The 12,515-nt window shown below is 37.2% G+C and overlaps 2 protein-coding genes across 2 annotated transcripts in view; one reads left to right on the forward strand and one right to left on the reverse strand.

The window, feature by feature from the left end:
- Positions 1–1,214: 1,214 nt before the first annotated feature.
- On the forward strand, positions 1,215–8,868 carry Fam237a (family with sequence similarity 237 member A). Its single transcript, XM_013362783.4, has 3 exons — positions 1,215–1,600; positions 3,284–3,705; positions 7,473–8,868. The coding sequence occupies exons 2-3, from the start codon at positions 3,294–3,296 to the stop codon at positions 7,604–7,606; spliced, it is 546 nt and encodes a 181-aa protein (XP_013218237.1). The 5' UTR covers positions 1,215–1,600; positions 3,284–3,293; the 3' UTR covers positions 7,607–8,868.
- A 1,835-nt stretch (positions 8,869–10,703) lies between these two features.
- Dytn (dystrotelin) overlaps positions 10,704–12,515 on the reverse strand; it is a 66,146-nt gene continuing 64,334 nt past the window's right edge. Inside the window, 1 exon segment of the mRNA XM_005335125.2 lies at positions 10,704–10,831. Coding sequence (XP_005335182.2) covers positions 10,728–10,831 — 104 coding nt within the window. The 3' untranslated portion in view covers positions 10,704–10,727.

Raw genomic sequence — 12,515 nt, forward strand, 5'->3', positions numbered from 1 at the left:
CTAAAGAGGGCTCCCCTCATGCTGTCTTCTGGTTCAGTCCATCATAACGTTTCCTTCCCCAACATTCGTTTGAAATTGCTCTTGATAAGTTGTTCAGTGACCTCTTGTTTTTAAGATCCAATAGAAATTCTTTATCATCATTTTATTGGCATCTGTCACTCAATCTGTGATGTGATTGATTTCTTCTCTTGGTGAGAAGCTTTACCTCATTGGCTTCTAAGGTACCACACTTTCCTGATTCTTCTTACCTCATTGTTTTTTAATCACTTACACATTGACATTTCCCAAGTCCTATCCTGTTGCCATTATACTTTCCCACACCCCCAGGAGATAGGCAGAGGCAGGCATTCTGCTAAGTTCAAAGATGAAGATACACACTCCATCCAGTTTCAGAGCAGAAGGAGAAGCCCAGAGCTCCCCATTAGACTCCTCTTTAGAGTTCCTTATTCCTGTCCCTTGGAGGAAGGGGCTAATTTTTCTGTGACTTCAGTAAACTTCACTGTAAAGTATGATGCCCCTGTGGAAGGTAACCATGGATACTAGTAAGCTGGCACAAAAGTCTTCGGTTAAAGGACACTACAAGTTCTTTTTAGGACTCTAAGGGGGCTTTGAGGTGGAGGACAGGACCTGGAAACACTTGGGAAGGGAGGACGATTGTCTAGAGCCTTTGGGCTGGGTTTATCTTAGTTGAGGTTGTGCCAAGGCTCATCAGAGTCCTAGGGGAGCCACAGGACTCTAGCCAGGGACTAAGCTATTAACTAGCTGTGAGGTAAGAATCAAAAGGGAATTCCAGGCATGTCCTTTTCTTGGAAAGCAGGGACCCCGCTGTGAAAATCGGACTGAATGGGTCAAAAGGAAAAGCAACCACCCAGGCTGGAGATAAGATCTCCTGTTATCCAGTCAAGGGAAGCTTCCAGTAGCGCCAAGTCCCTACCCACTTCTGGGCCTTTGTAAGGGTGTTTTGCTCCTTCCTGCCTAGGACCTCAGTCAGGCAACAGAAATTCACGTCCAGAATATCTTGGGAAATCTCCACCTTATTTCGTGGGAGCTCTTGCTGACCTCTGGAAGGGGGCCCATGTCCCTTTTCCGACCCCAGATTTCAAGGCCTTTCCTCACGTCCCTTTATGCTCAAGAGAGGCACACTTGGAGAGCGGGGGACCTGGGGACCTCCACTCTGCCCTAGACGGGTGGAGCGGGCGCCAACTTTCCAGCTCCAGCACACCTCCCGAGGTTGGTAGGGGAAGCCAAATTGCAGAAGGCTCCATTCTGCTGGGTGGAGGGCGGATATGGGTCAGGGTCAGTCAGGGAGTGTGTGGCCAAGCCGGCTTGTTTCCAGAAACGAAATCCTCAGAGGAGGAAGCCGAGAGGAGGGTGCGGGAGAAGGACTTGGAGGCGAGAGGTGGCGGCAGTTTCCAGGCGCTTTGACGTAGACTTGAAGAGGCGCCGAACACTCCCACTGCTTAAGAAGAGGCACTGTAGCAGTCAGGACGCGGAAGCTGGGGACAGTGACTCGCTCTGGGAGCAGCCGGAGCACTTCCTCTGCGCGCACTCGAGGGAACCCTCTTGGCGCATTCGAGGGAACACTGAGAGGGCAGAGCAGGTGAGTGCGGAGGGGCGCCCTTCTGCGACCCGGGAGTAGAGCTGCAGAGTAAGGAGGTGAGCGGGGCCAAGTCAGAGCGGGTCCCTGGCGGCTCCGCCCAGGAGGGGCGAGGTCGGGAGACCAGGTGCGGGGCTAGGACGCGCCCAGCAGAGCGTGGGGCTCCGATCAGGGCGCACGGAGGACCCCAGCCGTTAAAGAACTTGGAGAAACACCTTTCCAGGCTCAGAGAATCATGTCTAAAGAAGGGAATCGGAAAGATTCCACAAGATCCTTGTGGCCTGAGCCGACGGGGAGTCCTGGACACCGCCAACTTCAGCACCCTGGACAGCGTCCCGCCCTTAGTCTTAAAAACTTGGCACTTAAGGCTTAGGCTTAGATTCAGCCCCTGGAAGAAAAGTAACCTCTGGGAGATCTTGACTTTGCTATTTTAGTTCCGAAAAGAGCACAATAGATATATATATATATTTTTTTTTCGGGCAGAGTTAATGTATAAATGATATAGAAATAGAGAAAAAAAATTGAAGTGTCTTTTATCATAATATACTCCTTCAAAATAGGGATGTGCCTGTTCAAAGAGTTTCTGAAATTTTTAACGGTATTTCATTATGTTCTGTTGCTGTGCTGAAGACAAATATTCCATTTTATGATATTATCATTGAATATTTTGATATGAAAATATTCCCATAAGTATTCTCATGGGATGTTCCTTGCTTACTTTCGTGATATTTACCATCTAAAAGCTTTTGAAAATATAATATAAGAGTAGAAGTGAGCTTTGTGTGCTTCCTGTTTCTTATTTATGTTGAAGTTGTTTAAGTGTGATTACATTGTGCACTGTGAGGATTCCGATAAGCTATTTTGTTGGGGAAAAAGAAAATTTAAGCTATTTTAAGAGCATAATTTCTCGTTGCACTTGTTTGAAGTGGTAACATAAGAACGAATTCAAGATGATATGTAGCTGCCCTGATTTTATTGTAACAGGCATTGAGAGAAAAGTTGAATGAGAGGCAAAGAATTTTCTTTAAAATCCTTGAGATTTACAACAAAAAGAGAGAAATTAAAAACAGTATCTTTATTAAATTTATATCAGAATTGAGAACATTTTAGGTGTTTGTAAAATGTCTTTTGATTCTACTTTAATGGGATGAATATATGTCCTTCAGTTTCCAAATATATTTACCCACCTTTTAGCACCTATCTTGTATTTATTTTTATTATAACGTTTTATAATTTGAATGTCTTTTCTAAAAAAAGTAAAAGCCAATGTGAATAGAAAAGTACACAAGGATAAAAATATATTTAAATTCTTAATTGCATAGGTATCTTAGATGTCTAGGTTTAAGATATTAATTAATTAAAGCCATGCAGTAAGATTTTTAAGTTTACACTTAATATTCTTTTAAACTGTATTATTCTGTACCAGGGAAAAACAGTTCTCTTATATATCTAACAAAAGAACATATATTAGGAATACTTATTAGCCCAAATATCTCGATTTTACATGATCTGGCCTGGCAATAAGTCATTTTAGATAGAAGGAGACTTGTGATATGGGAAGAAAGGTAAGACTTTTCCTATTTTGTGACAATGATGTGTTTCCTTTTCTGGGTCTATGTTTCTTAAGGGCACACTTATTTTCTCTTCTGAATGGAACAGGGACTGATGTATTTCCATCCTGTGCAGTTTCAGGACCATGGTTGATCCTGGGATCAGAAGAGGGATCCATCACCCCTTGAGCTTCACCTGCTCCCTGCTCATTGTGGGAATGTGCTGTGTGTCTCCTTTCTTCTGTCATAGCCAGACAGACCTACTGGCTCTTAACCAAGCTGATCCTCAGTGCTGGGAATCCTCCTCAGTGCTCCTCCTGGAAATGCGAAAGCCTCGCATTTCCAACACTGTGTCGGGCTTCTGGGATTTCATGATCTACCTGAAGACATCTGAGAACTTGAAGCATGGAGCACTGTTTTGGGATCTGGCTCAACTCTTCTGGGACATCTATGTGGACTGTGTCCTCTCCAGGAATCATGGCTTAGGAAGGAGGCAGCTGTCTGTAAAGGAAGAGAAAATCTCAGCAGCACAGCCACAGCACACAGGGAATAAACAAGGTGGTTAGCCCCGGCTCCCATGTCTTTTAAAAGGGTCAATCAAGTATGAATGTGCTGAATTGTGAGGAAGGGGCAAATGGCTTTAAGGGACAAATGCCACAAATATTCTTTTCAAGATCACAGAAGTAATAGAAAGATAGATAGCACTTTCTTTTGCATTTCACAATAACTATTTAGATGATCATATTGTCACTATCCTCATAGCTCATGTGAACACTAAGGAGAAAGAATAAGAAGGGCAAATAAGGAAAAGCATGATTCCTCAAATACAGGGCAAAGGTACAAAGGTATGCCCAAGATCAACACTATTTTATCACTAGCTGAAACATTGGCATTGATATTTACTTGCTGTGGAATTGGGAAAACTTGAATATAAGCCTGGGGAATATTTGTAGCACATGAATTCTTGCCCCCTTAAAATTGGAAAACAAAACAAAACATTGCTTTCATGTTAATGGAGGGGCTCTTTGAGAGGTACTTAGTTGATTAGGAGAAAAAAAATCAACTGGCATGCAGATTCACTCCTTTTTTTTAGTGAATTTCAGATAAATAGTTAACTTCTATCAAATAATTAACTTTTAGTAACTTCCCAAAAGTTTACAAATTTTCACCAAAGTAAATATTGCATTCAAATACAGTCTTCTCTAGGGGTATAGAAGTAATATCCTTTATAAAATTGGAATGAAGGTGAGTGAGATCCTGTCAATAAGTGAGCAAAGAGATGCCTGAGTTCTATTCATTTTTTGTTGTTGTTCAATTTTTGGTATTACTTCAGCCATTAAGCTTTCAAGCATCGCAGCAAGTGTAGTTTAGGTGGTAGTAACTCTTTTAGAATTATTTATGTACCAATGGAAACTGGAGTATAAATAATTTTTACTTTGTAAAAAATTGTCATTTATGCCTTTGATATATGACATATATTCCTAAATAATTAAAATAATGATTAATAGCTATGATTTTAGGACTACCTTTTCCTAAGATATTGAAGATTTTAGAGATAAAGTTTGTTTTAACCTCAGTAATTAAAAATCCTCATGACTTGCTGCCATACAAAACCAGATAATCCACTGCTATTATTTATAAATAAGTTTATTGTTTTGTTAAGTGTAATTATAACTTAAACTAATTTCAATTTTCACAGGCTATATTCTCTCTCTGCAGCTTTGATACTAAAGTAGAAATACAGATGAAATGTTTTAAGCATTGGTTGCTGCCATTAAAAAATATTTTTAGTTGTAGACAGACACAATACTATTTATTTATTTATTTATTTATTTATATGTGGTACTGAGGATCGATCCCAGGGCCTCACACATACTAGGCAAGTGTTCTACTACAGAGCCACAACCCAAGTCCATGGTTGCCACTATTTTTAAAATATTTTGAACAGAGGCTGCTCAGGTGTCAGCATAAGTAAGGACTACATATTCTCTTCTGTATGGTGGAGGGTGATCTGTAGGGATTTTTCTCTCATTTTTATTACTTAGCTGTTGTGCTCAAATAATCACAACTATATTTTGTATTTTGTACTCACCTTGAATAGCTCAGAGAAATGTCTAAAGAAAACATTTGTGTTCTCAATATGAGAATAATTATATGTATGTATACATGTTTATACACACACACACACACACACACACACAGAGACACACACACACACACAATTCTCCATCTCCAGCCATAGAAGCCAGATCCTTTATCTCACTACAAAGTTGCTATTGAGTCAGCTGGTTTCAAACTTTAGGAACTGTTGCTTTGCAAGTAGCCAAGTAATAGGAGTGAGCATTTCTCTTTGTTGAAGTTATTTTAATGTTTGGTACAAACAATTGTTTGCAGATCAGGAAACAAGACTTTCCATTTGGTTGGCAGAACCACAGTCAAAGAGGGTCTCAGGTCAAGGAGACACATGTCCAGAAGTTAAAAAGTTACAGGAACATTGAGATTTCCTTTCAAGAGGCTTGATTAAATCTCTAGTGGCTCAACTGGGCTCTGGATGTACCTGCATGGATCTTCTAATAATTTTTCCTTTTGTCTCGGGGGGATAATATGCTACCATGTTTGGATGAAGGTGAGGGTGAAGAGGTATTTTTCTGTATATTTCTCAGGGAAATCATATCATCAGGGCAGAAGAGAAGAAGAATAAAATAAATGTGTACATAATATACAAATAGGTTTTTGCTATTTTGATGACTTTAAATCAAATAGTTTAGATCCACTTACAAAATCTTAGTATGAATCATGCTTTGCTAAAAATATGTAACTTGCCATTTTCCATTTGACTAAATCATATTTGCTAATATTATATCAATAAATTTGAAAACAAAAGATACCAAATACCTAGGTAACCTTGGGGAAATTAATTTATGCATTTGGTACTTTGTTTTTTCATCAATTAGGTAACCTCTGACATACCTTCAAGTTCTCTGTTCTAGTGTTATGTAATCCTATAAAAAATGAATATATGAAAGAAACTAATATAACTCTGGAAAGAATCTAGAAGAGCTTTACCCAAAGGAGAGTTGACTGAGCTGGGTGATAACCTGGACACTGTGGCTATTTACAATGAAAAGTAGAAACAGAGGAGGCTCAGACATGAGAATTCTAGAAATTCTAAGGGCTAGAGATAGCATTATGAGAAAATACCCTAAAAGTTATTGTTATTTAGTCTAGAAAGATGTTGACTAACAGTTGAATGGTGGAACATATAAAGGGAATATAAAGAGGACATACCTAGGCTTAAGCACTAAATTCTGAGAGGAGAAAAAAGGAGAGAGAGGGAGAAGGCGAGGAAGAGAGAGAGGGAGAAGGAAAGAGAGAGACTGATTCATTTAGGCCAAGAGTAGACCGATAATTCACAAAGAGTAAGCTACAGTTTAGGGTAACTCACACAGTACTAAAGACTTCAATTCAAATGAAGAGATTTTGAAGTATAACCTTGTTTGTGTCAAAAATGATGGCCTCTTCCTTCAACAAACCTTGCTCTGTCACTAATAAGGACAGAAAAAAAATTATCTTCTGGGGCCTGGCAGTCTAAATGTTCTAGAAAATTTGCTATTCTTTGTTTTTCTTGTGATAAGAAAATGAAAATTTAGATTTATCAACTAATGATGTTGCAGTTGGTGTCAAATTAGCTGACAAATATTCAGTGCTTATTTTTTCAACACTAAACACAAGAGAGAACAATGCTTTGGGAACATAGATAGATCCACAGTGTTTGACTTCCTACTTTGCTCTCTCCAAGAAATTTCCTAAGCAGCATATTCAGCAATTCTTTACCTAGAAATTTACTCTAAGAAACATCCAGAGGTTCAGGTTCTTTACTGCACTGCAATTTATAGTAACAGGAAACCTGGAGATAATCTAAACTCCCACAATATAGTGATCATTAAATAAATTATGGTATAAAGCATGTGTATAAAACTACCTCAGAAAGATTATACTGTGTGTGATTTAAAATGTTTTATTTATATTTTTACAGGAAACATTATATAAAGACCATTTTAACTTTTTAACCAGAAAAATAATGCATAGTAATTGACAAGAGAAAATGTTTTTATAATTTACATCATTCATATTATATAGGTAAACTGCATAGGACACAAAACTTTTCATAAATATAAATTTATTATATATGAAATAAGTTTATATAGAATTTTGATAGAAGAATGGAAGAAATGTTTACTTTCCTTTTTAAAAAAACAACTTACTGATATTTAATTCAACTGAAAATCATTTGGTGACCTTTAGTTTCTTTTTTCTGCTTTCAGGTGCATATTCTCAGCTTCTAAGAGTCCCTTTCCTAAAGAAGAAAGAGTTGATTGAAGATTGGATAAGCATGTATGTGCGCAGGAGTGGGTCTAGATTCGTTGGAAAAGTAAACCTAGAAATAAAGAGAAAATAAATCTAACCTTAGAGCTAACTCATGCCTTGGAATTAAAAAGTGCATACATATTTTTTCTTAAATATTGATCACTTATTTATTTTAATTGGTGAAAATGTCCAGAGATAAAAATTAATATGAAAATTAAATAATTCTTAAAGCTTCATTCTTTTAGGCTGCTAGCATATTCCTTCAAACAGTGATTACTGCCTTCAAACTGTGATTACTCCGAAGATGACTTGAGGATTGGAAGACTATACTCTGTATTAATTTGATAATTTGTCTGGGGATGTTTGACATTGTAAATGGACTGGGGATGCCATACATTTAACTTGAATACATTGCATGAATTCCAAGCCATTTACCACTGAATTGCTTGTGCACTGGCATAAAAGGAACTGTGTTTATTAATTGCTAGTTACCACAATCTGTGATACTACACTTTGAGAAAATATTTTTGAATACTGAATGAAGCAATGAATAAAATGAAACAAAAAACTGGAGGAATAAAGCATTCTTCTTATGGAAACAAAATTAATAAATGCTCTGGACCAAGTAATGTTTTGGAGTCTCTTTATCTCAATATTTAATGTTTCCACTAAAGATACCCAAACTCTGATAAAATAGCATAAGTATCAATTATCTCCCAATTACATATGTGCTATTTGATGAAATATTAAAACTGTATAAGTGGCTATAGTTTGCACTGAAAAGCAAAACACACTTAAACAGAATTATGAGAGAAAAACATATAAATAATTTTTCCTAGCAAAATGACCAGGCCTGAATGAGATTCATAGCAGTGAAGTCCAATTAGCAAATTGACTTGCGTTCCAGACATAAGGCTATTTTTATCTCTAATTATTCCCATGTTTCCAACCATTCTCTCATAACCAATGATGGAGAGCCAGTTTGAATTTCAGATATGTTAGCTATTCTCTTGATATTTTCAAATCCAAATTATTTTCAGGTCTGAATAAAATCTCAATAAATGTTTCACTGAAGCCTTTGGGACCCTCCTAAAGCTAGAAATCTTATCTAAAGTGTTATTATCGAAGACAAAGTTTCATCTGAGGATTAGCCAAATCCTAATAATGGGGGAAGAAGTCCAGCCTCAGGGTTTGGCTGACTGGGAGAATGAGAATATTAAAAACCTGTTGTAAGGGGAATGGGAAAATAAACAAGGAGAGAAATGAATTACAGTAGATGGGGTAGAGAGAGAAGATGGGAGGGAAGGGGAGGGGGATAGTAGAGGATAGGAAGGGTAGCAGAATACAACAGTTACTAGTATGGCATTATGTAAAAATGTGGATGTGTAACCGACATGATTCTGCAATCCGCATTTGGGGTAAAAATTGGGAGTTCATAACCCACTTGAATCTAATGTATGAAATATGATATGTCAAGAGCTTTGTAATGTTGTGAACAACCAATAAAAAAATTTTAAAAAACCCTGCCACTCTTTTGCTACCATTTTTACATAGATTCATCATTTTGCTTTCATACTCTTTTCTTTAATGCCTTTCATCCTGCTCTTCAAAACCATCTGATAAACTCATCACCTCTTTTAAATCAGTAAATAGACACCATTCTTGGAGAATGCCAACAGCAGTTGGCAATATTTTCTGTAAAGAGTAGGGGTTGTTGGCTTTCCTGTGTCTATTGCAATTAATCAGGTCTACCTTGGTAGAATAAAAGAAACTATGATACATAATAAAAGAGCATGGTTATTTTTCAATAGAACTTGGTTTATGGACACCATCATTTAAATCCATATACTCTCCAGGTGTCCTTTTCAACCACTTATAAAATGTAATACCCACTCTTAGCTCACAGCCTGTTCAAAGTAGGCAGTGGGCAGGATTTGGCCCACAGGCTGTGGTTTGCTGAACCATCATGCTTTATGGCATATTATCCCATGTATAAGGAGCACTAAGGGTTGAAGAAAGAAGAGTGAATATGTCAAATGACAATACCAAAACAAAGATGTATGATAGGCTGGGAAACAAACATAAAAATTAGGATGAGATTGAACAGGGATAAATTCATCTTAATCCTATCCAACTGGACATTATTTTACTCTGTAAACAGTACTAGGAATTATAGAGCACACATACACACACATATGTATACATACACATATATGTATATCTATAATCTCTCTGAGTGTAATATGGACCATAGATTTTGAATGGAATCCTAATAATTTATATTGAGAGCAATTAGAGATCAGTGATTGGATTGTAGGCTCAGAAGCTGGGTTCAAATATCAACTTCAAGTACCAGCCAAATGATTTTGCCTAAGTTATTAAATGTCTTTGTGCTCCATTTAAAAAAAATAAAATGACATACCAGCTTTCTAGGTCTGTTGTAAGGATTAAATAAGTTAGTACATATAAAGTGTTTAAAGCTAAGTGTTGTATCAGTAAAAAAAAAAAATTGTTAGCTCCTACTTTGGATATAGAGTTAAGCATATCTATAATCTAATTCAACACACAGAGAAAGGACACACAGGTGCTTTGGTGAAACTCATGAGATGGAGGTTTTGAAAACATTCACATAAGTCTTTTGAGATACTTTTTTATTTATAAACAATTATAAGAAATAATAGAGACATTTGTATATTCATCTAATTTCGCCCAATGGGAACATCTTGCATAACTGTAGGTCAATATCACAAGCAGGAAGCTGACATCGATGCAACCCAAGGAATTTATTCAGATTTCACTTGTCTTACAAGCACTCCTGTGTGTGTGTGTGTGTAGTTCTTTGTCATACCAGTTCCCAAGGAGGAGCATCCTGATGGAGAATTAGATCGTCAATCACTAATTTGAATGATATGTGAAAAAGATGCATTCATTGACATAGATCACACATTTGACTATTACTACCAAAATATCCAAAGAATGACCTTGTGACAGAAACTCCACACACCTGGATTCAATTTATTTTTCATTTACTCTTCACCTCATGGCCTTACTCTAAAGAAGATCCATTAAAAAGGAGATTCAAAATAGGATTTCTCTTCTTTAGAGTTTACACCAATTATTGAGAGAGAGGTAGAAAACTTAATTTTCTTAATTTAGATTTTGAAAACGCATTTTGTCATCACACCTGGGGGCCTTTGAGTCTGGACTCCTTTTCATTTGAAGTTGGGCAAAGTGATTTGATCCACAAGGGCAGAGAAAGCCCTGCACACCTGCTCAGCTTTTCCATATAGGTCCATGTTCACTGAAGACTGTGGCCCTAAAATCAAGAAACAGGAGAGTCTTTCAGAGAAACCTACTTATAGGTTCTTAAGCTGATCTGGATAAAGCTTTTGCACATAGATGATATGGAACCCATCTTTCCTCAATTCCTGCAAACAATGCCTTTTCTCTAAGTTATAAGGCAAATTAGATGGCTGTATTGATCATGATCAATACCACTAATTCAAAGAAGTTGTAGGTTCTTAAGATGCATTTTCCCATGGCACAAATCTGAGGTGCCAGAAAGTCCACTCCAGACAAGTGTCTTGCAATCTCTGTACAATCAGAATCACCTGAAGAGTGTTAAAACAGAATGCTGGACCCATCCCCAGAGATGTTACTTGGTCTGTTGGGGATAAGGCAGAGAATATGTATCTGTAATAAGTTTTCAGGTGATACTGATACAGCTAAGGTTTGAGGTGCTCACCCGATATCAGTTATAAAAGGGATTGTGCTACACTGAGTTCTACAAGACCTTTAAAGAAGAACTAATACCAGTACTCTTCAATTTATTTCAGGAAATAGAAAAAGAGGGAGCACTTCAAACTCATTCTATGAGGCCAATATTACCTGATTCCAAAACGAGGCAAAGACACATCAAAGAAAGAAAACCTCAGATCAATATCTTTAATGAATATACATGCAAAAATTCTCAATAAAATTCTGGCAAATCAAATACAAAAAACATATCAAAACAATAGTGCCCCATGATCAAATGGGGTTCATCCACATATGTGGTTGGTTCCACATACAGAAATCAGTAAATGTAATTCTTATTGAATTAATATTGTCAAAATGACCATACTACCAAAAGCATTATACAAATTTAATGCAATTCCAATCAAAATCCCAATGACATTCCTCATAGACACAGAAAAAGCAATTTTGAAATTCATTTGGAAAAATAAGAGATCCTGAATGGCCAAAGCAATATTTAGCAAGAAGAGTGAAGCAAGTGACATCACAACACCAGACCTTAAACTATACTACAGAGCAATAGTAACAAAACAGCATGGTATTGGCACCATAACAGACTGGTAGACCAATGGTACAGAATAGAGGACACAGAGACTAACCCACATAGTAGAGTTATCTTATATTAGACAAAACATGCATTGGAGAAAAGATAGCCTCTTCAACAAATGGTGCTGGGTAAACTGGAAATCCATGTGCAACAAAATGGAATTAAACCCCATGAAAGAAAGTCCACTCCAGACGAGTGTCTTGCAAACTCTGTACAATCAGAGTTGCAAACTTTGTACAATCTCTCTCCATGCACAAAACTCAACTCAAAATGGATCAAGGACCTAGGAATTAAACCAGAGACCCTGCATCTAATAGAAGGAAAAATAGGCCCAAATCTCCATCATATCAGATTAGGCCCCTACTCCCTTAATAAGACTCCTGTAGTGCAAGGATTAAAATCAAGAATTAATAAATGGGATGGATTCAAACTAAACCACATCAATGTTTATTGCAGCACAATTCACAATAGTTAAACTGTGGAACCAACATAGATGCCCTTCAGTAGATGAATGAGTGAAGAAAATGTGGTGTATATACACAATGGAATATTACTCAGCAATAAAAGAGAATGAAATCCTGGCATTTGCAGGTAAATGGATGGAGCTGGAGAATATAATGCTAAGGGAAGTTAGCCATCCCCCGCCAAGAAAACAAAT

The sequence above is a fragment of the Ictidomys tridecemlineatus genome, chromosome 7, assembly GCF_052094955.1.
Source record: "Ictidomys tridecemlineatus isolate mIctTri1 chromosome 7, mIctTri1.hap1, whole genome shotgun sequence".
Taxonomy (NCBI): Eukaryota; Metazoa; Chordata; class Mammalia; order Rodentia; family Sciuridae; genus Ictidomys; species Ictidomys tridecemlineatus.

Coding starts and splice junctions, on each gene's coding strand:
- Fam237a (XM_013362783.4), top strand. CDS start 3,294: ATGGTTGATCCTGGGATCAGAAGAGGGATCCATCACCCCTTGAGCTTC. Junction 3,706..7,472: donor GCACACAGGGAATAAACAAG/GTGGTTAGCCCC, acceptor TTCTGCTTTCAG/GTGCATATTCTCAGCTTCTA.